At 39.3% G+C, this 22670-nt stretch overlaps 2 protein-coding genes across 9 annotated transcripts; one reads left to right on the forward strand and one right to left on the reverse strand.

Moving 5' to 3' along the window:
- Nucleotides 1–208: 208 nt before the first annotated feature.
- On the reverse strand, nucleotides 209–4191 carry LOC308703839 (uncharacterized protein). The gene is made up of 4 exons (XM_081387798.1): nucleotides 4052–4191; nucleotides 1646–1686; nucleotides 1392–1518; nucleotides 209–316 (listed from the first exon to the last, which is right to left on the reverse strand). Exons 1-4 carry the CDS (start codon nucleotides 4112–4114, stop codon nucleotides 215–217), a joined length of 333 nt encoding a protein of 110 aa, XP_081243924.1. The 5' UTR covers nucleotides 4115–4191; the 3' UTR covers nucleotides 209–214.
- Nucleotides 4192–4303: 112 nt separating this feature from the next.
- them4 (thioesterase superfamily member 4) lies at nucleotides 4304–21793 on the forward strand. Of its 8 annotated transcripts, XR_014031740.1 has the most exons (8): nucleotides 4349–4384; nucleotides 4686–4864; nucleotides 15041–15236; nucleotides 15355–15517; nucleotides 15627–15737; nucleotides 15863–15987; nucleotides 18879–19030; nucleotides 19454–19883. XR_014031740.1 is itself a non-coding variant. In XM_081387792.1 (7 exons), exons 2-7 carry the CDS (start codon nucleotides 4703–4705, stop codon nucleotides 18926–18928), a joined length of 807 nt encoding a protein of 268 aa, XP_081243918.1. In that variant the 5' UTR covers nucleotides 4304–4384; nucleotides 4627–4702; the 3' UTR covers nucleotides 18929–19386. The 8 variants fall into 8 exon arrangements, 6 of the variants coding, with proteins under 6 accessions (XP_081243918.1, XP_081243915.1, XP_081243916.1 ...); XM_081387792.1 differs by lacking the exon at nucleotides 19454–19883 and having other exon boundaries at nucleotides 4304–4384; nucleotides 4627–4864; nucleotides 18879–19386; XM_081387789.1 differs by lacking the exon at nucleotides 19454–19883 and having other exon boundaries at nucleotides 4313–4384; nucleotides 4599–4864; nucleotides 18879–19386.
- The last annotated feature ends 877 nt before the right edge of the window (nucleotides 21794–22670 follow it).

The following is a 22670-nucleotide window of genomic DNA, read 5'->3' on the forward strand; positions in this document are numbered from 1 at the left end:
TTTTTTTCCAAATAAATCCAGCCATTGTGAAAATAAGAGACGTCTTATAAAAACAGGATATAATCTTACTGTCCAGACTTTTCCAGACCGAAACGAGCTTGATATACGATTTTAGATGATAACAGGAGTGGTTCAGTTTAAAGGGAACTCATATAATAAAAACCATATATTAGAGAGCTGTGAATTTGAAGTTTGAACATGTGTTTTTAATGGTTTATGTTCTTTGTTGATAAATGGCCAGGTCAATCTTGCTCAGCTCTCTTACGTGCAGCTGTCTCTCCTGTTCCAGCAAACTGCGTAACGCTTCTCTCCTTACCTGTAAAAATACAGGATATTATAACCTGTAAAATACAGGATATTATAATAACCTTTTCCTGCTGCCGTCAATATCAACAACATTTACAAGTCAAAGCTATATTTGAATCTTCCTTTAATGCAAATACCACACAAAAATTGAGACAATGCTGAAAAGGTGTGGTATATAATAGAGCTGATTCACACACATCCCAACAACTGTCAACATTTCCGACATTCCCAAGTTGGAAACACCGATCATTTAGATTATACAATAGACATACTTAAAAATGTAACAAATTATTTTAAATTGATTTTATATGCCAAGCATATTATTCAATATTACTATAGTTGACATAGTAGTAATATATAGTATGTATTTTGCTTTAAATGTTCATACTTTTATTTATTAGAACTATACATCACATGTATTCTGCATTTCATTAAAAAAAAAAAATATATATTTTTTTTTTTAGTGCAACAAACAATGAAATTTGGCACAATTCCAGTTCCTTGGTATTGGTTTATTTGGTCCAACACTCTCCTCTGTTATACTTCATGTACTTCTGTCAATTTGGTGTCATAGGACCTAGATAAGGATGAGCACAAAAGATAACTCTGTTTGTCCAGTCTTTTACAGTATCAAGAGTGGATAAACAAAGTAAAGTAAAGCTGAATCTTTTCCATTTGACACCTGCTGTTTGTCGAATACAACTGTGGATATCTGTGACAGAACTGCATGGTTTTCTGCGTAAGCGTAGTCTAGCATTTATTATGTCTTTCTCAGTATCTGGGCCAAATAAACCTGCTAACTGAAAAATTAACATGAGAAACCTTAAATTGAACAATGTTTGGTTAAATTTAGCTTCCGTAAGAAGACAACCTTGAATCACAAAGATCTAGGCCTACTGATGTATTTCCTGATTCAATCTGGCTTCCGCTCGTGTCTTTATACCACCCTCTATTGACGATATACTGTTATTGCGACTACTCTTTGAAAGGGTTGGTTTTCCCAATCCCAAACTTGATAACATTGTCATCAATTACTCACTCTCACAGTAGATTTTTTCAAGAAAGTCACAGAAATCTCTACTGACCAGAGTGTGAGAGGTATTCCACAACTCCTTCTCTCTCTGTTTGGTTCTCTCTCTGCACTTCAGGGCTTTTTCATAAACAGCAAGGCCGAGACACTCAAATTCAGCTGTCAACATCACACTCTTGATTCTGGAACAAGTACATGGTATATCAATTTACTGATGTATTCAACTCTTATACTGGATTGGAGACATAAACATGTCATAATGTTTCTTTCTTTTAAATTTCTAAAAGAATTAAATCAACTTAAACACACATGTCCAGCTCAGCAGTCCTGTCCGCCATCTCTTTACCTTTCTGTAAAAAAGAAAAGAAAAGAAAGCTGTTAAACATAAGCATAAAACTACATGTACATGTACTACTGAGGGTCTGTACTCTGTAGAGAAGATAAAACACACGACATGTTTAAACATTCAATTAATAATAGGCTAAATTTGAAATAAAAAATTGAAATATTGTTACAATTTAAATACGTTTTCTATTTTAACCCTCTGGGCTTCTTCGTAAATGGGTCACACTTAGCTTCCTCCCGGTCAAAAACGGACGAAGCCTTAAAATTTAACTTTATTTTATCCCAGGATAACCAATCAAATATATTTTTGTTCTATAATATTTTCTGATTATTATTTCATTTTTTTAGAGTTTTTTATGATACTTTGCATTAATTATATAATTTTTATTAGCTATTTTTTCCATTAGAATTAATATATATATTTTTATTTTATATATATATATATTTTTTTTTCAATAAATGCAACATTTCACATCAAAATAGAGTGCAGGCCTAAAAAAAATTTTTTTCAAGTGAGAAGAGCGCCATCTAGTGGCTTCAAAATATATAAATATGTGTCATGTCCTATAGCTTTTTTATTTATTTATTTTATTTATTTATTTTTATTCCCATTCGGAAAGAAAAAAATTAATTACTAAGCAACCACTGAATGGAACAACACATCATATCATCACATCATAATTATATATCATTTTAAAGCTTAGGATCTCAGCTTTTTAATGCATCTAATTACATTTATTAACTCCTAACGAGTGCTGAGTAATCCCTCTAAAACCGAGTGTACCGCCAGCAGGCGCCACCTAGCTGCGAAAATATTCATTACCATATTTTTCAAAAATCTTGCCTTGATTAACACAAAGTTGATGTCATTTGAAAGCTTAGAGTCTGAACTTTACAGTGAATGTATCCACTTTGAAAAACTCTTAAGTTTTGCTGAGTTATTTGCTGATAAATAGAATTTCTTTTTTTTTCATAATCTATAAAATAATGTACTGCAATGTGCATTACATCATACAGCTCATGAAACATTCTCAGATCATTGAAAATGGCACTTAATTTTTTACAGCATATTATTACAATTAAAATGAGCCCATATTAAATTAACATAATCTATTGCTTTTATGACAAGATATTCTTCATGGAGAAAAAATTGCCCATGAGGGGGTGTCAAAGACTGTACAAAAAGGCTGTCTCTTTTCCAAATGCTGTAACTTTTGATTCCTTTATCCAATTTTTTTTTTTTTTTATCCAGATGCAGCTAACATGTAGGGGGACTTCACTAAAAAATAATTTTCCTCCTACCATATTTCCTTCCTGAGTTATTCCATGACAAATAAGAAAGATATGCAAAATCATAATAAAAATTATATATGTATTTTTGTCTTTTATTAGCCGTTTCTCGGCAGGACAATGTCCAAATGTAATGTAATTTATATTTTCAAAATTTTTAAAAAGAGTTCTTTCAAATGATATCTACCTTTTGACTCTCCTTGCTATAGTTTTTGAGATATGATTATATAGTTTTTATATAGTTTGGAGCATAATTTGTTGTGTGTTTGTGTGTTTGTGTGTGTGTGTGTGTGTGTGTGTGGGGGGGGGTCTTATTTGCACTCTTAATGTTTTAGAGTGTCACCCCTTCATTGCTGTACACTTTTTTTCAGCACAGTGGCTGATCTGTAGCTTGTACCACCAAAAGTTTCTCTGAGTTTTCCTATTTTTTCGTATTTCCCATTCATTTCCTATGTCGCCCGTTTTTGACCGGGAGGAAGCTAAGTGTGACTTTTTTTTTACGACCCTTTAACATATCAGAATCATCTCCTTGATTTTTTTGTGTGTTCATATAGGTAATACAACAAAAGTCACCAAGTTTCACCCCCATCCGATGAAGCAAAAAAATAAATAAAAATTAACATTTCAAACGTTCAAGTTTTCGGTCGTTTTCGGACGAAGAAGCCCAGGGGGTTAATATATTTTAAAATGTCATTTATTCCCGTGATGAATTTTCAGCATCATTACTCTGAACAGTGTCACATGATACTTCAGAAATCATTCTGATATGCTGATTTGATACTCAAGAAACACAGTTGAAAACAGTTGTGACGTTTAATAATTTTGTGGAAAATTTATTTGATGAACAGAAAGTTCAAAAGTACAGCATTATAAATATCTTAACTGTCACTTTTGATCATTTAACGGATCCTTACCTGATGAATATTAATATTGACACCAAACTTTTGAACGATAGTGTATGTTCAGAATTTTATAATATAGTCATCTTAGTTCATGTTATTATAATTATTATTAATAATATTTTCTTAGGGACCCTGTGACTGTAAAGTTATAAAAAAAAGACAAACAGCATTTCTGTACCCTTATTCTGTCCCTCTCTCTCAGCACAAACTTGTTTGTTGAACGCTCCTCTCGACCAAACATTGTGCATCAGATGCAGGTAAACAACTACTAATAAATGTAAAGTGACAAAAACAGTAGATTCGAGCAGTGCGCCGAAAGGACGGGAACCACGGATTGTTGTGGCAACAGACACACAGGATGTTGTAACACTTCAGCCCACCAATCAAACGTAAATATTACTGTCACGTGGTTACAATGACATGCGTTTTCACTCCGCGTGCGGGAATTAGCCAATCACCGATGACGTCCGTGAATGTAAAAGTCACACACACAGTTGAAGTTCACCGGCAGGTATTTCTACCTCAAAGTTGACTGTCGTTTTTATACAATTTTCTATCGCTAACTAATTGATAAAGACTTTATTTCGTTTACCAGTTTATTGTTTAAAAAGGACTAAGCGGCTATCGCTTGTTTGCGGGTTCTGTTGACAGAGCGTGTGTGGAAATGCCTTCAGTTAATTAACGTTACATCATGCGAAAGAAAGTCATATTCATTTGTATATTAGATATTTAGGCGTGTATCCTGTCTAGAAGAATAACACAACTGCTGTGTTTGTTCTGGATTGACGGCCACTACATTCCTCTGGAAACAGACTGCTTTACAGTCATCATGTTGGGACAGATAGCGAGAAGAAGACTTGGCCTCCTCCTCCTCCTCCACGGACAGCAGCGGATCTCTAATGGACTGAACCGAGTCTCGTTTAACCAGCTGCTCTCTAAAGAGACACACGGGCACATGCAGTCCTCGTTCAACACCAGCAGTCCTATCTCGGTAAACCTTTCATTTTCCCATTTGTTTTAAACTGCTGATAATAATTCATATTCATTATGTAGTCATGTTTATGGGCGTGTCTTGTTGTGTTTGTTGTGCTGCCATGCAATCAATGGATGGAATACACACACACACACACACACACACACACACACACACACACATATATATACATAAATACATATATATACATATATACATAAACACATAAATACACACACACACACACACACACTTCATTGACATAAAAGAATTGAAATTGGGGGGTAAATCATATTATGAAATAAATGTTTTTCTCCAAAACACGCTAGCCATAATTGTTGGCACCCCTAGAATTTTTTATGTATTTTTTTATATAATGTGTATTTTTATTTAATGTGATTTACCCCCCACTTTCAATTCTTTTTCTTCAATGAAAGGTTAGATTTTTGTGAATTTTTTGAATGAAAGACCAAAAGGATAAACAATGCAGATTTATTTTTTACAGCCATTTTTTATCATATTTATCAGGGGTGCCATCAATTTTGACCACCACTATATATATATATATATATATATATATATATATATATATATATATATATATATATATATATATATATATATATATATCCAGAATCCAGAATCCAGAATCGGTCTGTCTTCACCGGCCAAAAGTGGTCAGCGCAGACCACAACGATCTGTCCAGGTCTGTCGGTCCTGGGCGAGCCTCATCCAATTGTGTCCCAGATCTTGTCGTAGCGAGTCGCGCCATCGTGTTGCAGGGCGTCCACGTGGCCGCTTGATGTCGATCGGCAGCCAGACGGTGACTTCGCGCGTCCATCTTTCGTCCGTACGCCGCATCAGGTGCCCGGCCCAGCGCTTCTTGGCCTTGTTGGCCAGGTCCACCGCGTCGTCCACCCTGGTCATGGCCCGCAACTGCTCGTTGCGGACGTGGTCGGTCTGTTTGACCCCGATCATACGGCGCTCGATTGCGCGTTCAGTCACGGCCAGCTTTAACCGGTCGGCCGCCGTCATTGTCCAGGTCTCAGCCCCATAGAGCATGGCAGGCAGGACGGTGCTGTTGAATAGGGCAGCCCTGATGTCCGGGTCAATGGCTCTATTGTTGGCCGTCTCGGCAATTGAGCCGAAGCTGACCCAGGCTGCTCGGCGTCGTCGTGCCAGTTCTCGGCCAATCTTGTGGTCGATGGTCAGCTCCTGGCCCAAGTAGATATAGCTATCTACTTGCTGGAGCTGATGCTGGTCGACATGGAGGGTGGTGTCGGCCACCTGGTCGTTGCGCATCCACTTAGTTTTGGCCAGATTGATTTTGAGGCCGAACCGGGCACCAGCCTGGTTGAGCTGGTCAAGCCGCTGCTGTACATCAACCGCCGAACAGCCTATCAGCACGATGTCATCGGCAAAGCGCAAGTGATTGAGCCAGCGGCCGTTGATCTTGATGCCGACCTCGTCCCAGCTGAGCTGCCGGAAAATTTGCTCGAGACAGGCGGTGAAAAGCTTGGGCGAGATGGTGTCTCCCTGCTTGACCCCGCGGCCGACCTTGATATTAAGCGGCCGGTCGAACAGGGTGATGGTGGTGGCGCAGTTGCTGTTCAGCTCCTGCAGTAGGGCCACGTACTCGTCACCGATGCCTTGTTGTTGGAGGGCGAGCAACACGGCGTTAATCTCGACCGAGTCGAAGGCCTTCTCATAGTCGACAAAAGCCAGGACCAGCGGCATCTTGTATTCCCTGGTCCGCTCGAGCAGCTGGTTCAGCACCTGCACATGATCCATGGTGCTAAAGCCAGATCTAAATCCGGCCTGCTCGACGGGTTGTTGTTCGTCTAGCTGCTTGGCCAACCGATTGAGCAGCACCTTAGTGAAGATCTTGTACAAGGCCGACAACAATGTGATCGGCCGGTAGTTGCTGAGCAGCTCGCGGTCGCCCTTCTTGAACAGCAGTACTGTCTTGGCCGTCTTCCACTGTTTGGGGGTTTGACATTGTGCCATATAGCGGCTGAATCGGGCCGCCATGGCCATCCAAAGTGAGTGGCCGCCGGCTTTGAGTAGCTCGATCTCAACGCCGTCCAGGCCAGGCGCCCGGTCTGCCTGTGCCTGTTCGACTGCATGTCGGACCTCACTTTCCAGTACTGGCAAAAAGGACGGCAGCTGGTCGAGCTGAAGGTTTGGTGGAGGGATGGAGACCTTGCTGGCGAATAAGTCACTATAGAAGCGCCTACACTCGGCCTCAATACCGGACCGAGTCCTGATCGTCCGCCCATCTACAGTCTTCAGTGCTGGTATTTGGCGGCGCTGCTGTTGCATTGCCCGCCTACACTTTTTCAGGCTCTTGCGGTCCTCGGCTGTTACCAGCAGGCGCCTCTGTCTATATTGATCGAGGTCGGTCTTGAGCTGCTGCCGGATCTGCCTGCACAGCAGGCCGTACTCGACGTGTGTGGGTCCGTCAGCGCGCATCTGCCGCCGCCTCTGCATCAGGGCCTTGGTGGCGTCCGAAATTCGGCTGGTCCGGCTGTTGGTCGGCACTGCGGCTGCATCGCGGCTTGACTTGAGCAGGCCAATGAAATGGTCGTAGTCCTGGTCGATGTCCGTTTCAAGCTGGGCCCAGTAAGTGTGGTCAATCAGAGTGTGGAAAACGGCCGGATCAGTGGTGACCTGCTGCTTTGCCCGATTGCTGGCTGCCAGTGCACGCTTTTCGGTCCTGCCGTTGATGACCAGCTTGGCCCTTACCGGCTGATGGTCGCTGCCCGTGTCAAAGAACTTGCGGCCTATGACAGTGACGTCCTGCAGGATGCGGCGGTGGCTGCAGAGGACATAGTCGATCTCGTTGGTTGTCTCTCCATTGGGGGACATCCATGTCCATCGGCGACCAGGGCGCTTTTTGAACAGACTGTTGCCGATGAACAGCCGGTTGGTCTCGGCCATTGCAACCAGTCGCTCACCCGGTCCGTTCCTGTTGCCGCAGCCGAACGGGCCGACAAAGCGTTCGCCATCCAACCCCTTGCCCACCTTGGCGTTGAAATCGCCCATCAGGACGAGGTAGGTGGCACGGGGGGTAGTGGCTGCCTCGACGGCCTCGTAGAACTGCTCAAGCACATCCTCCTCTTGCTCGGCCGCAGCTGCTGCTGTTGGTGCATATATCTGTACGATCCGGATGGTGGTTCTATTGTGCAGGCTCAGGGTGAGCACGCCGACTCGAGGGTTGGTCACGTCGACCAGGTCAATCATTGGCGACCATCGTTTGGATACAATGAAGCCGACGCCACCGACAGGCCGAGTCTCTTCCCTGGCGCCCAAGATGACCGTCCTGCCGTCGTCATAGCGCACGTGCAGCGGCTCCCGGCGCTTGGTCTCGCACAGTCCTAGCACGTCGCAGCGAATGCTGTTCAAACCTTCCAGGATGGCAGCCAGGTTTGCCTCACTCGATACAGTCCTGGCGTTGAAGGTAGCAATGTCGAGCGCCATGGTGTTAATAGTCCGGTCCTTTAGTCGGTTCCCATATGGCGGCCTGGTACCTGAGATTCTTAGCAGCCTCTCGTCCCTGGCCGGGTCGTTCCGCCGCCGTAGAACGGGCACAGGGGCGTGCAGGGTACTGAGGCCCTTGTTTGTCGTTGTCGTTGCAGTTGGGTTCAGACCTCGGCTTGCAAGGCCACTAGGTCTGTGCCCTCGTCCTTAGCCAGGCGTCTGTCATCTTCTCAGCATGGTTTAACCTACCAGGAATTTGCTTCCCGCTGTGTATCGATGACAGACTCCTGTTTCACCCCCCCGCCACGGTGAGGCGGACGAATAGGACTTGGGGGGAATATATATAATATATATATTATATTACACAAACATATACACACACAGTATCGGTCAAAAGTCTCTTATGCTCATCAAACCTGATCAAAAATACAGAACATTTTATTTTGATCAAAAATACAGGAAAAAAAGTAATATTGTGAAATATTATTACAATTTAAAATAATGGTTTTCTATTTGAATATGCATTAAAATATAATTTATTTCTGTGATGCAAAGCTGAATTTTCATCAGCCATCACTCCAGTCTTCAGTGTCACATGATCCTTCAGAAATAGTTCTAATATGCTTATTTATTATCAATAATTGAAACAGTTGTGCTACTTAATTAAGGCGTCGCGTCTGAGCGCGTTGTTGTCTTTGGAGCTCCATCGATTGATTTATAATTCTTGATTTCTCTTTAAACTCACTTACAACGAACATTTTCTACTTTTCCTCACCTCATAGTTATAACGCGGATTGTTGAGCAGACGCGTCTCAAGCCTAGTGATCCAACGCTGGATACTCTTATAGGTTACGTCCGTGGATCACGGCTGAACGCGTCTTCTCCGCACTCATTTACAAACAAAGATTTTTTCGCCTATCGTGCGTCTACTCTACACCCGTACCACTGAAAAGACGGATTATATCCAAGACTTAAGCCATAAATTAGTATTAATATTGATAGCACCACTGGTAGCGTCGTTGCTAACTTAACTTACTGTCCATCTGTTAAAATGGCGAATATATCAAATGTAAGTAGTCTACCTTTTGGTGCAGGTGAGGACACATTTGAGCTGCACGCGGTGCAGTCTGAGCTGGAAGCTGTTGAGAAACAGATCCACGACCTTTTAGTAAGAAAAGCCGAGCTGATAGACCGGCGGTTAGCTCTTGAAACATCATGTGCCGAGGCACACAAATCAGAGACTAACGTTACTAACCCGCTGACTCCGACCTCGTCTACTCCGTGCGTTCCTCAACATCGGTCCCGAACGTCGAGGTCGCGATCAGCCATGGTCTCGTTCACTCCGGCTCCAACATGCCATCACGAAGCCTGGATTTTTCCGCAGCGGAAGACGCGAGCCAGGTCTAGACCAAGAAAACTCTCTCCGACCCTCCCGGTTTTCGAGATATCCACACAAAACCGCTTCTCCCCTCTTCGCGAAACAGAACGCGATGCTGTGATCATCGGCGATTCCATCGTTCGACACGTACACGCTACGTTAAATAAAAGTAAGGTGCATAGTCACTGCTTTCCTGGTGCTCGTGTTTCTGAAATCGCTGCTCACGTTCCCGAGATTTTGAACGAGCGCGTCGGAACTGTTGTCCTGCACGCGGGAGTGAACGACATCAGGCTGTGCCAGACGGAAGTTCTGAAGAAAGACTTCAGGAATCTGATCGATACGGTACGCAGCACATCGCCTGATATAACGATTATTGTGTCAGGACCGCTTCCCACGTACCGACTAGGTCATGAAAAGTTTAGTAGATTATTTGCGCTTAATGAATGGTTAATGTCATGGTGCAATGAGCAGAAACTTCTCTTTGTAAATAATTGGAATCTGTTTTGGGAGCGTCCTAGGCTTTACCGTGCTGATGGCTTACACCCAAGCAGATTCGGATCGGATCTTCTGTCAGATAACATCTCCAAAATGTTAAATACCTTTTGACTAGTAACCAAAAGTCCAAATCATAGTCTCTGCTGCACCAATTTAACTGATATAAATAGTTTAGAACATTGCATAGAAACTGTGTCTATTCCTCGTTTAGTGAGATCAAATCATAAATCTACTGCAGGATCTAGAAAAAATCTAATTGTTATTAAACCAGAAAATGTTGCTATTGGTAATCAAAAACAATTTTTAAAGCTAGGTCTTCTAAACATTAGATCACTCACACCTAAGGCAGTTATTGTAAATGAAATAGTCACAGATAATAGCATAGATGTACTTTGCCTTACTGAAACCTGGCTTAAACCAAATGATTATTTCGGTTTAAATGAGTCTACTCCATCAGGATACTCCTATAAGCACGAGCCCCGTCTGAATGGTCGTGGCGGCGGTGTTGCAACAATCTATAGAGATTTTCTCAATGTTACTCAGAAAACGGGTTATAAGTTTATTTCATTTGAAGTACTTGTACTAAATGTTACGCTCTTAGATGTTCGAAAAACATCCCTATTATCTCTAGCCTTGGCTACCGTATATAGACCGCCTGGGCCTTACGCTGATTTCCTAAAAGAGTTTGCAGATTTTCTCTCAGACCTATTAGTTAACTTCGATAAAGCATTAATTGTTGGAGACTTTAATATCCATGTAGATAATCAAAATGATGCGTTAGGGGCTGCGTTTACTGATTTATTAAACTCCTTTGGGGTCAAGCAAAACATTACCGGACCGACTCATCGATTTAATCATACACTCGATTTAATTATATCACATGGAACCGATCCAACCGATATAGATATCATTCCACAAAGTGACGATGTCACTGACCATTACATGGTAACTTGCATATTACGTACTCCTGTAATATATCATGCTGCGCCGCGTTATCGATTAGGCAGAACAATCCTTCCATCCACCATAGATAATTTTTCAAACAGCTTATCGGATCTGTCTCAGCTGCTCAGTGAACCCAAACAAACAGATGAACTTGAGGAATTAACTAGCACTATGAGCACCATTCTCTCTGGATCATTGGATATTGTTGCGCCCATTAGATTAAAAAAGGTCAGAGAGAAAAGTAAAGCACCATGGTACAACAATACTACGCGTGTTCTAAAGAGAGAAACCCGTAATTTAGAGCGTAAATGGAAACAAACCAACTTAGAGGTCTTTAGAATCGCATGGAAAGACAGTATGTCACGTTATAAAAAGGCCCTAAAAGCGGCCAGGGCTGAGCATCTACGCAAACTAATAGAAAACAACCATAACAATCCTAAGTTCTTATTTAACACAGTGGCGAGACTAACAAATAAACAGATGTCTCCTGAACAAAATATTCCATTACAGTTTAGTAGTAATGATTTCATGAAGTTCTTCACTGAGAAAATAGAAAACATCAGAACCACAATTGTAAACGTTCAATCCTCAATCGCGCCTTATAATTCAGCCTCAATTATCACCCCGCAAGAACAATTACAGTGCTTTACAACTATAGAACAAAAAGAGTTAAATAAACTTTTTACTTCATCTAAAACAACAACATGTTTACTAGATCCTATACCAACTAAACTATTGAAAGAAGTGTTACCTGTAGTGGAAGAGCCTCTCCTCAATATTATTAACTCGTCTTTATCTTTAGGTTATGTTCCAAAAACATTTAAACTGGCAGTTATAAAACCTCTCATTAAGAAACCACAATTAGATCCGAATAATCTAGTAAATTATAGACCCATTTCAAATCTACCTTTTATGTCTAAAATACTAGAAAAAGTTGTGTCCGCTCAACTGGGCTCTTTCTTACAAGAAAATGACACCTATGAAAAGTTTCAGTCTGGGTTCAGGCCGCATCATAGCACTGAAACTGCGCTCGTTAAAATCACAAATGATTTACTTTTAGCTTCTGACCAAGGCTGTATCTCAGTATTAGTTTTACTTGATCTTAGTGCTGCGTTCGATTCTATAGATCATACAATACTCTTAGATCGACTACAAAATTATACTGGTGTTCAAGGACAAGCATTAAGGCCCTTTCACACTGGACGCGATTTTGACGCACGAATAATTCGCGCGATGGGTTTATTTTTTGATCAGCTGTTTGTGTAATGAGCGCTTCCACACCGAACGCGAATGTGCTGAGGCGAAAAAACGACTTTTATTTTTTTCGCTTCGATGTCGATTTTTTTTTTACTTTTGCGGCGACAGAATAGGCTTCAGCCAATTCACATACTACAAGGACAACGATTTGAAAGACAATGTGTGGCGTAGCATTGCCAACCAACCGGTTATCACGACTGTGAGTGTGTTGTGTGATAGTCCTGTGCTGTGTAGGCTAGCAGGCCAAACTACATTTGGGATAGAAAGCTAACACTATTATCGTCAAAGATAGAGACAGAGACCGTGTTTACTTTGAACACGTAACGTTAACAAAATGCAGTGAGACTATTTAGGGCTGCTTTTAGTAGGCTATACTATACATTCTTTGTGTGATATTTCTAGTCGAATGATTTTTAACTTACTTCGTGTGTTACATGTAATGTGTAGTTACATTACAAAACGCACTGTTGAAGACGCAAAAAAAAAAAAAAAAACTGCACATAAGCATACTCCCCTTCAGACTTTCTGTTCTGTAAGATTGGGTGCACCCAAAACCTTCTTTTCTGTCTTTTAAATAAAATGAAAAGCTCGTCTTCACTGGATGCTATGACTATGACTGGATGATGATGATGATGATGATGATGAAGTGTCCATGTTTTCTCAGCTGTCGGCGCGATTCGCGCGAAAGTTTTGGAATGTTGAAGCTCTCTGAACGTCACAGACGTCGCAAATTCGCGTCGCGGCTGATGTGAATGGTTTTGATGCGAACTATTCGCACACGAACTATTCGCTTTTTCGTTTCGCTTTTTCGTTACGCATCCGGTGTGAAAGGGCCTTTAGCTGGTTTAGATCGTATTTATCTGACCGCTACCATTTTGTTTATTTAAATGGAGAAAAATCTATCATAACTCCAGTAAACTATGGAGTGCCGCAGGGATCTGTGTTAGGCCCTCTATTATTCTCAATATACATGCTGCCACTTGGAAATATTATAAGGAAACATGGAATTAGTTTCCATTGTTATGCTGATGACACTCAAATCTATATTTCATCACGGCCAGATGAAAACGCTAAATTATCCAAATTGACAGAGTGTGTTAAAGATATAAAAGATTGGATGACGCATAATTTTCTTTTATTAAATCCAGACAAGACAGAGGTACTACTTATCGGTTCAAAAAATCACCCACAAAACCTCTCACAATACAACTTTAACATAGTAGGATGTCCTGTTACTTCATCCTCTACAGTAAAAGACCTGGGTGTTATATTAGACTGCAACCTGTCTTTTGAAAATCATATTTCATATGTTACAAGAACAGCCTTTTTCCACCTTAGAAACATTGCTAAGCTACGTAATATGCTATCTGTTTCTGATGCAGAAAAGTTAGTTCATGCATTCATGACCTCGAGACTAGATTACTGTAATGCGTTATTAGCCGGTTGTCCTGCATCCTCAATAAACAAGCTACAGTTAGTCCAAAATGCCGCCGCTAGAGTTCTAACTAGATCAAGAAAATATGATCATATAACACCGATTTTATCATCTCTACATTGGTTACCTATAAAGTCCCGTATTAATTACAAGGTATTGCTACTGACTTATAAAGCCCTAAACGGCTTAGCTCCAGTCTATTTAACGGATCTTCTATCGCCCTATAATCCATCGCGCTCTTTAAGGTCACTAAATTTGAGGCTTTTGGTCATACCTAGGATATCTAGGTCCACCAAAGGAGGGAGAGCATTTTCACATTTAGCACCAAAACTCTGGAATAGTCTTCCGGATACTGTTCGTTGCTCAGGCTCGCTCTCCCAGTTTAAAACTAGATTAAAGACGCATCTCTTCAGCCAGGCATTCATATAATACTTTTAATCCTACAGTTAAATCCGACCTCTAGTTCATAAACGCCAGAGGAGAACTGGCCCCCGACTGAGCCCGGGTTCTCCCAAGGTTTTTTTTTCTCCATTAGGTCACCTGATGGAGTTTTTCGGTTCCTTGCCACTGTTGCCTTTGGCTTGCTCAGTTGGGGATATTTGGGGATATTTAATTGAATTAATCAATCAACGATACTATTGATCAGCATTACCAAACGTAGACGTTCCACTAGAAACAAACATTGATGTATTGTTCTAATTTATTACTGTGAAGCTGCTTTGATACAACCTGTGTTGTGAAAAGCGCTATATAAATAAACTTGACTTGACTTGACTTGACTTAATTATTTTATGACCTGTGATACTTTTTTCAGGATTCTTTGATTAATATAATTTTTTTTTTAAAGAACAGAATTTATTTATAATAGAAAGCTTATGTAACAATAATATTGTGAAATATTACAATTTAAAATAATGTTTTTCTATTTTAATATACTTTAAAGTACCAGTTATTCCTGTGATGCAAAGCTGAATTTTTATTACTGTGTTGGTATATGTGTATATATATATATATATATATATATATATATATATATATATATATATATATATATATATATATATATATATATATATATATATATATATATATATATATATAGCACACCAAACACTACAAGACCTGCCCATAAACATGACTACAGAATGAACTCTGCTCTGATTTACTTTATTGAAAACTAACTTTAATGTCACTCTTTGTCCAGACGATGTCGCTGTGGCCGTTCTCATTTCAGCCGCGGGACTTCAGCCTGCCCAACTCGTCATGGAGTCCAGAGATGTGCAAGGCTTACGATCACTATAATGCTCTGTGTGACACTGACACTGAAAATGGCGAGGAGAAAAAAAGGGGTCCTTGGGAGAAGTTGCCCAGCTACAACCGCTCTATTAAATATGCTACTGGTAAATGATTAATATGCAGTTGCGTAAAAGTTCTAGTCACTGTAATCAGTAAAATAAATTGACATGATAATGCTGTATTGAGTGTAAAAGCAAATGTCACATTGTTTCTGTGTGGTAGGCGGCATCCACCTCAGCAAACTCATCCAGGCCAAAGCTCGACTTTTCACAAGAAATGTTAAAGAGCAAGGAGCAACGTTTGAATATGTGGTGTTTGTCAATAAGGAGGAGAAGAGCTGCGTCTGTGTGTTTCAGGCAGGACGTTTACTAGAGGGGGCACCTGGGTAAGGAAGAGCTCTATTCTATGTTTATTGCCTGAAATTGAAGGTCACTCTTTTATTTGTGTGAATGGGAGAACAGGAAATGATGTTACACCTTTTTCCTGTGTGTCAGGCATGTCCATGGTGGAGCCATAGCCACCATGATTGACACAGTGACAGGTTCTCTTGCTGGTTACCTGTCAGGACCCGTTATGACTGCCAATCTCAACATTGACTACCGCAGGTGAGCTAATGTTTCAGTACTTCGGCCTTTAAGTTGTAGTTGTACCCTTATTTTTTCCAGTTTACACTGGCTTTAGGGATTGATTATCTGTGATCTCACCCGTTGAACTCTGTTCTCCTGTACAGTCCAATGCCTCTGGACAGTGTGGTTTTAATCCACAGCGCTCTGGATCGAATAGAGGGAAGGAAAACATTCATTACTTGCAAAGTGACCAGCACTGATGAGTCCAAACTCTACACTGAGGCCACAGGTAGAGTTCACAAACACACAAACTTATGCACTTTATGTATGTAAGATAACAAGCTGATTTCAATGAGCCACCAATTGTGAAAATATGCATAAACACAAATCAAATCTTTAAACCACATCCTTGTAGACTGACTTCACACATTTTACGTACCTTATGCATGGCAATAGCTGATATACTAGTTAGACACGTATCGTGTGTTTCTGCGGTCACACAATCTTTTCACGTGTCACTGTTAGGCAGTCTGTTATCTGAAGCAAAGCATTTGCATCTGACATTCCCAGATAATGCACCTAACCTCTTGAAAGCACACATTTGGACACATTTAGTTTTTTGTGAAAAGAACATGCATGAATGAGAAAATAAAGTGCCGCACATGCTTGATGTTATTAAGCGCAATAAGCCACAAAAGATCTTGATGCATAACTTGCTCTGACTGACACAACACGCGAAGCGCACACAGAAAGAGGCCTCTCTACGCAATGTGATCCCGAATTCAATTATTTTTCGCAGTGTATTGATGGTCAGATACTTATTTCAAAATATCTGCCTTGGTGAGTAGTCACGTAAACATAGTCGGTTATGTCTTAAGTCAGGGAAAAGTTCCTGCAAAGTTCAGCTCCAACCCTGATCAAACACAACTGAGGCTGCTTTTTAGGATCTCCAGGAGCTCTTGATAATTAGGTGTGTTGGATCTGAACTTTGCAGGTAGGGAGACCCCTGCCTGATGTCAACGTAAACCATTGGGGGAAAAAATGGATGTGTAACATTAAGAACCCAAACTGAGGTATGCGTAGATATGCCATTAGAGATATGCCACTCTAAAAAGTTTTAATAATAACCAGTTTATTTGTAATTAATACATTAAAGTCTATGCTATGATTATTTTTACATTTGATTCAATTTCTGTATTTCTTACTTGAATGCTTCTGTTAAATAGATGTAAAATGGAAAATAATGTAAAGCACTGTTACTGAAATGAAAATTCTCTCATCATTTACTCACCCTCATGTCGTTCCAAGACTTTCGTTCATCTTCAGAACACAAATAAAGATCTTTTTGATGAAATCTGAGAGCTTTCTGATCCTTAATTGACAGCTAAACAACTACCACTTTGACGCTTTAAAAAGTTCACAAAGAGATCGTAAAACTAAACCATATGAATTGACCGGTTTAGTCAAAAATTTCTGAAGAGACTCAATCACTTTAAATGATGAACAGATTGAATTTAGGCTTTTATTCACATATAAACATTGATCAGTGAACATAAACAGAAGCTCATCTGAACCTGCTCGACTCTTGCTGAAGCTCAAACGTGCTGCGTAACACATAACAATTAACCTCATTGGTGCTTGCACGTCAAGCGAACATGCTTGAGCTTCCGTTTACCACAACTGATGTGTGAGTTGATGAATGTAATGGCTGATCTAGCCAGTGACAATTCCATCAACTGTCCCAAGCGTCTTTCACGCTGGCCCTGTGACGGTCCTTTCTGTCAAGCCCTGCAAACTTATAGACCTTATGCGCCAGAGAAACGAGGGCGCCGCCATCTTAAGAATATTGTCTTTGAACTTCTGTTTTTGCGGTCGCTCTATATATCTCTATGGCATCGCTGTCGAGGAGTAATTAGCTGATGAAGTGAATTTACTTATTGTAAAGTTACCAAATTGGGTAACACTTTATAATAACTGCACGCTATTAATCATTCGTTAAGCATTACTAAACAGTTAATTCGTCGTTTATAAAGCATTATTAGACATTAATAAGCAGTTTGTAAATACAGCTATAAATGCTTTATTCTTGATTTATAAGCACATCTATATTGTGTTTAATAATTGTATTTTCATACTTTATTAATGATCAATTTATCATTTCTAAATGAAGTATAGCATTATTTACAAACCAATTACATTATTTACCATTATTTACAAACTAGGCGTTGTCATTGAATAATAAGATCACTTAAGTGGAAGTAAATGTAGTAGATTCAGGTAGTTATAAAGCATTTAGTAGTGGTCAGTTCACTATTTTTGTGAGCTCATCTAAAGTGAGAACTAGTTATGCCTTGTAGAGCATTTATAAAAGAGATTTTAAAGGCTCACTGATCTTCTAAACGGAAAAAGGAAACAAACACTCACAGTGATACAGAACATAAAAATATTTAACAGTCTTTAAATCTTCTTTGTAAACGCTTTACAAATCATAAATAGTCCTCACTTTAGATGAGCTCACAAAAATAGTTAACTGTCCACTACTAAATGCTTTATAACTAACTGAATTAACCCTGAATTACAGTAGAAATACATGTTAATAAAGCATTTATTAACACACTAACTATTACTATATGTCTGAATAATAATATGTATTTAAACAGTTTATTAATCATTTACTTACACTTTCTAAGGGATCTTATGAACGACTGACAACTCCTAAATAACCGGTTTGTAAATAATGCTATACTTCATTTAGAAATGATGAATTGATCATTAATAAAGTATGAAAATAAAATGATTAAACACATTATAGATATGCTTATAAATCAAGAATAAAGCATTTATAGCTGTATTTATATAAACTGCTTTTTAATGTCTATTAATGCTTTATAAATGACAAATTAACTGTTTACTAATGCTTAACTAATGATTAATAGCATGCAGTTATTATAAAGTGTTACCACAAATGGTAATGTTTAAAGCAGATGACTTAACAAATGTTAGTAGACCGGGAAGATTTTAAAACGAAGTCATTCATTCATAAATACGCAAGATCAGAAGTCAAAAGACAACGAGCGCAGCGCTGAAAAGGGGCGGGGCTACATAAGGTCTATAGTATGTGCTATCTCTAACCCTTTGTTTTTTAACATTGTCTTTTCCCCCCTCTTTCTTGCCTCACAGCTCTATTTGTGTCAATAAGTGTGGGCCATTTATTCGGAACACGAAATTGACAGCAGCCCGGAATCCGGATCCATGCACATCTGTGTGCAAATGTGTGCGTGCGCAATGGACAACTAATCAAGTTGATGTTTTACTTCAGCTTTCTGAATGAGGTATTCATGTAACTGTTACATGTGGCTACCTCATTTTTATGGTAAAAACTAAATATGTTAACCATGTATATTTATTGATATGGTATTTAAAGTTTTTTTTGCATAACAAAAGTTTTCTTACTAACTTTTTATTCATCATGGTGACAATTAGGTTCTTTAGCATTCGAAGTATTATAAAATGAAAAACTGTAATATATATTTTAGCAGTGTTATATTGTATATTGTGTTAAATTGAATTTACATTTTGTTAAAAATTGAAAGGTGTGCATTTAACTGATCTTATTTGTTATTGCTAAGGAATAACACATTCATAACTGCCTTTATTAATCCCATTAAAGTCACTATTCAAAAATGTCTGTTTGTGTTTTGAAATTTCCTTTGAAAATTGACAAAATTGAAACAACCCTTTTTGGATCATTTGAGGTTCCAACCACAGCAGCCTAAAGAATGTCAGTGAGTGGACCAAGAAAGGGATCTCTGGGACTGAAGTGGCCTTGACACCAGCCCTGGACTGAGGCGTTTTTGGCTGCTGTCTTTGAGCTATGACAGTGACCGGGACCGGAAAGGCCATGAGGTTCACTGACTTTGATTAGGTCCATGAGGAACGTCTGGGCAGTGACAGGAACATCACTGGGCAAGAAGCTCTGCAACGGGTGCAGCTTGAGAAAGGGAGCTCTGAAATTTAGCCATTCTTGGACACTGGCAGAGAAAAGGCAGAGAAAGTAGGCTGGGGACCAAGCCATCAATCAATCAGTGTGGAAATTGTTATAAATGGAAATGTGTGCAGTTACCTTATTATTATTGCTAGGGAAGTTATAACATGCCTTAATTAATACATACATCGAGGATGGTGTTTTGGCGTTGTCCCCTTCTTCGATCTTCGACGACGCGGTGTCTCATTCCCTCCTCTCAGGGAACCAAGGTTACGCTAGGTAACCGGAGCAGACTGTGTGCGCGCTGAGGCGGTTCACGTGACTAACCTGAAACTTACCAGACTTCATTCTCTCCAATGGAAAGCGAATAAATGTACACTGTCTGAAACTAGATGACAGTAAGGCTAAACTATTCATACTAAAAGCCATTGATTTCATGGGGACTTTAAATCAGTGCCCTGAGCCTCTACCTCATCCTGAGGGGGTCTTCCTGCTACATATCCACAACCTGAACCTCTTTTTCTTTTCTTTTTCTTTTCCTCTTTGACACCAACTGGATGTGGATGGGCTTCCATAAAATTGGTAAAAGATAAGCAAATGTATAAAATGTATGCGCTAATGGCCAGTTCTCATGTGGGGCACAAAGTTCCTGCCTGTCAAGTGCACTTTCAGAAAGAGCAGAAAAGGTGATTCCTGAAGTTTTACAAGAAAAAGACAAGGATTCATTCCTTCTCTGTTTGTTTGGATGAATAAATACTTTGTTATTTATGATCATCAATCATTAAGACACAAGAATAGACCAAAATGATATTTAGCCCACACCTATAGCACACTGTAAATAATGTCTGTAATGACTTTCATTCAGTCCTTCAAGGGGTCATGAAGAATCAAATGACATAAAAAGGTCATTGTACAATAGAAAATGTTGTTTCAGATCTCAAAAAATCGACCTCAGCAAAACTGCAAAAAGTGCATTTGATGAAACCAAGCTTTCAAACTGACTGTAATGCCACACTGTTGTAGCAAATATTTGCATCTGACCACCTCAAACAAAGTGTTTCTGATTTCTGAAAGAGGGTCCTTCAAATGCATTTAAACATTAAAGGGATAGTTAACCCCAAAATTAAAATTTTGCAATTTTTACAGTCATCATTTACTCACCCTCAGGTTGTTCCAAACCTGTATGAGTTTGACCACAAAAGAAGATGTTTTGAAGAATGTTGGTAACCAGACAGTTAATATCCATTGGCTTATTGTATTTTTTAATTTTTAATTTTTTTTTTTTTTTATTTTTTTTTTATGGAAGTCAATGGCTACTGTCAACTATTTGATTACCAACATTCTTTAAAATATCTTCTTTTGTGTTCAGAAAAAATAAACTCACACAGGTTTGAAACAAACTGAGGATGAGTAGGCTAAATGATGACAATTTTATTTTTGGGTGAAGTAATTAAAGGGATAGTTCACCTAAAAAGGAAAATGCTGTCATCATTTACTCTTCCTCAAGTTGTTCCAAACCTGTATGACTTTCTTTCTTCTGCTGAACACAAAAGAAGATATTTTAAAGAAGGTTGGTAATTAAACAGTTGCTGGTTCCCATTGACTTCCATAGTATTTATTTTCCTACTATGGAAGTCAATGGGGTCCATCAGTCGTTTGGTTACCGACTTTCTTCAAAATATCTTCTTTTGTGTTCAGCAGAAGAAAGAAAGTCATACAGGTTTGGAACAACTTAAGGAAGAGTAAATGATGACAGCATTTTCATTTTTGGGTGAACTAATGTCGCTTTTTATCCAGAAGATGTCGCTGTTTCCGTTCCCAATTAAGCCGCGGGACTTCAGACGTGAAGTCTGTAGGGATGACGTATTTTTGTAGGCCAAAACCTGGAAACGAGTTAGCATATTAGCACTTGGTTTTTGGTGAAATGCCTGCTCCCTGGTCTGTGGTAAACAAAAGCTCAATATATGTTCATATTTTATTATACGACATTAAATACATCAGTAATTCCCCATTGTGTTGTTTTACTTGTCTTAAAAAGGTGGTTGCTAACAAGTGGCATAAAGGGACTACAGAGGTTGTCAGGGATATGAAACATCAACACGCTGAACAGGTAAACTCATCTACTCACTACTCACTCTTGCTAACTATTATAACTTAAAAGAGAAATTCTTTTACAATAAAGACTGCAAGGAGGCAGGGCTGCCAACTTTTGAGTTTAGCTTGGAGTGAGAATTATGGGGATTGGGAGGATGCAAAACTTGCATAACAAACAATAAGTGTAGGCTATTGTGATTGTCAAAACATTTGGTAGCCTAACTAAACATAATTTTATTAAGTTTGGTGACAGCACGGTGCAATAATTGGTATTGCTACTGCCTTTATTATTGCTTGATACAAATTTTACAATTTCAATTTAATTATTGTGGTTTTATTCCGATCTTGATTCAATTTGGATAGCCTACATAGGTACAGCAGATAAGCTATTTTTTTCTTAAGAAAGATAATCTCACCTAATGCTGTAAACATAGGCTATAGAGAGCCCTGTCAGCTGGTATAATTAAAGGTATTAAATGCTATGGTCATTAAATGGCTTTCCTGAGGTAAATGTAACGTTATGTGACATGTAGCTTACTCCAGCTATTTTATTGACCTCTTTCCACGGTTGAAAAACACTGATTGGTCGATATTATGTAATTATACATTTAGGTAAGTTGTACTGTATCTTTCAACATACCTATTGATCATTCGTGTTTATTTACTATTAACTAAGGTTAGTAGTAGGCAAGTAAAGAGAGATGGGTTCTCGTGCCTTTTGAACTGAGGCGCTACAGTCACATTTTAAAAGCGCCAAAAGGTATTTGTTCGAATTTTGTAATAAAATTGACCGAATCTGAGAGCTGAGAATTTGTTTCATATCAAAAGCAACCTGTCTTATCTGTCTTGTCGGTCAGTGGTTTTGTGATTTTTCTCTGCATGAGAAAAAGGAT

The sequence above is a fragment of the Scardinius erythrophthalmus genome (assembly GCF_964197995.2).
Source record: "Scardinius erythrophthalmus genome assembly, chromosome: 16".
Classification (NCBI taxonomy): domain Eukaryota; kingdom Metazoa; phylum Chordata; class Actinopteri; order Cypriniformes; family Leuciscidae; genus Scardinius; species Scardinius erythrophthalmus.

Excerpts from the sequence above, each read along its gene's own strand:
- LOC308703839 (XM_081387798.1), bottom strand. The coding sequence starts at position 4,114 with ATGTTTGGTCGAGAGGAGCGTTCAACAAACAAGTTTGTGCTGAGAGAG. Across the intron at positions 1,687-4,051 it reads GAGAGAGGGACAGAATAAGG|AAAGGTAAAGAGATGGCGGA; the intron begins GTACAGAAATGC and ends TCTTTTTTACAG. Across the intron at positions 317-1,391 it reads GGAATACCTCTCACACTCTG|GTAAGGAGAGAAGCGTTACG; the intron begins GTCAGTAGAGAT and ends GTATTTTTACAG.
- them4 (XM_081387792.1), top strand. The coding sequence starts at position 4,703 with ATGTTGGGACAGATAGCGAGAAGAAGACTTGGCCTCCTCCTCCTCCTC. Across the intron at positions 4,865-15,040 it reads ACACCAGCAGTCCTATCTCG|ACGATGTCGCTGTGGCCGTT; the intron begins GTAAACCTTTCA and ends CTCTTTGTCCAG. Across the intron at positions 15,738-15,862 it reads CTCAACATTGACTACCGCAG|TCCAATGCCTCTGGACAGTG; the intron begins GTGAGCTAATGT and ends TCTCCTGTACAG.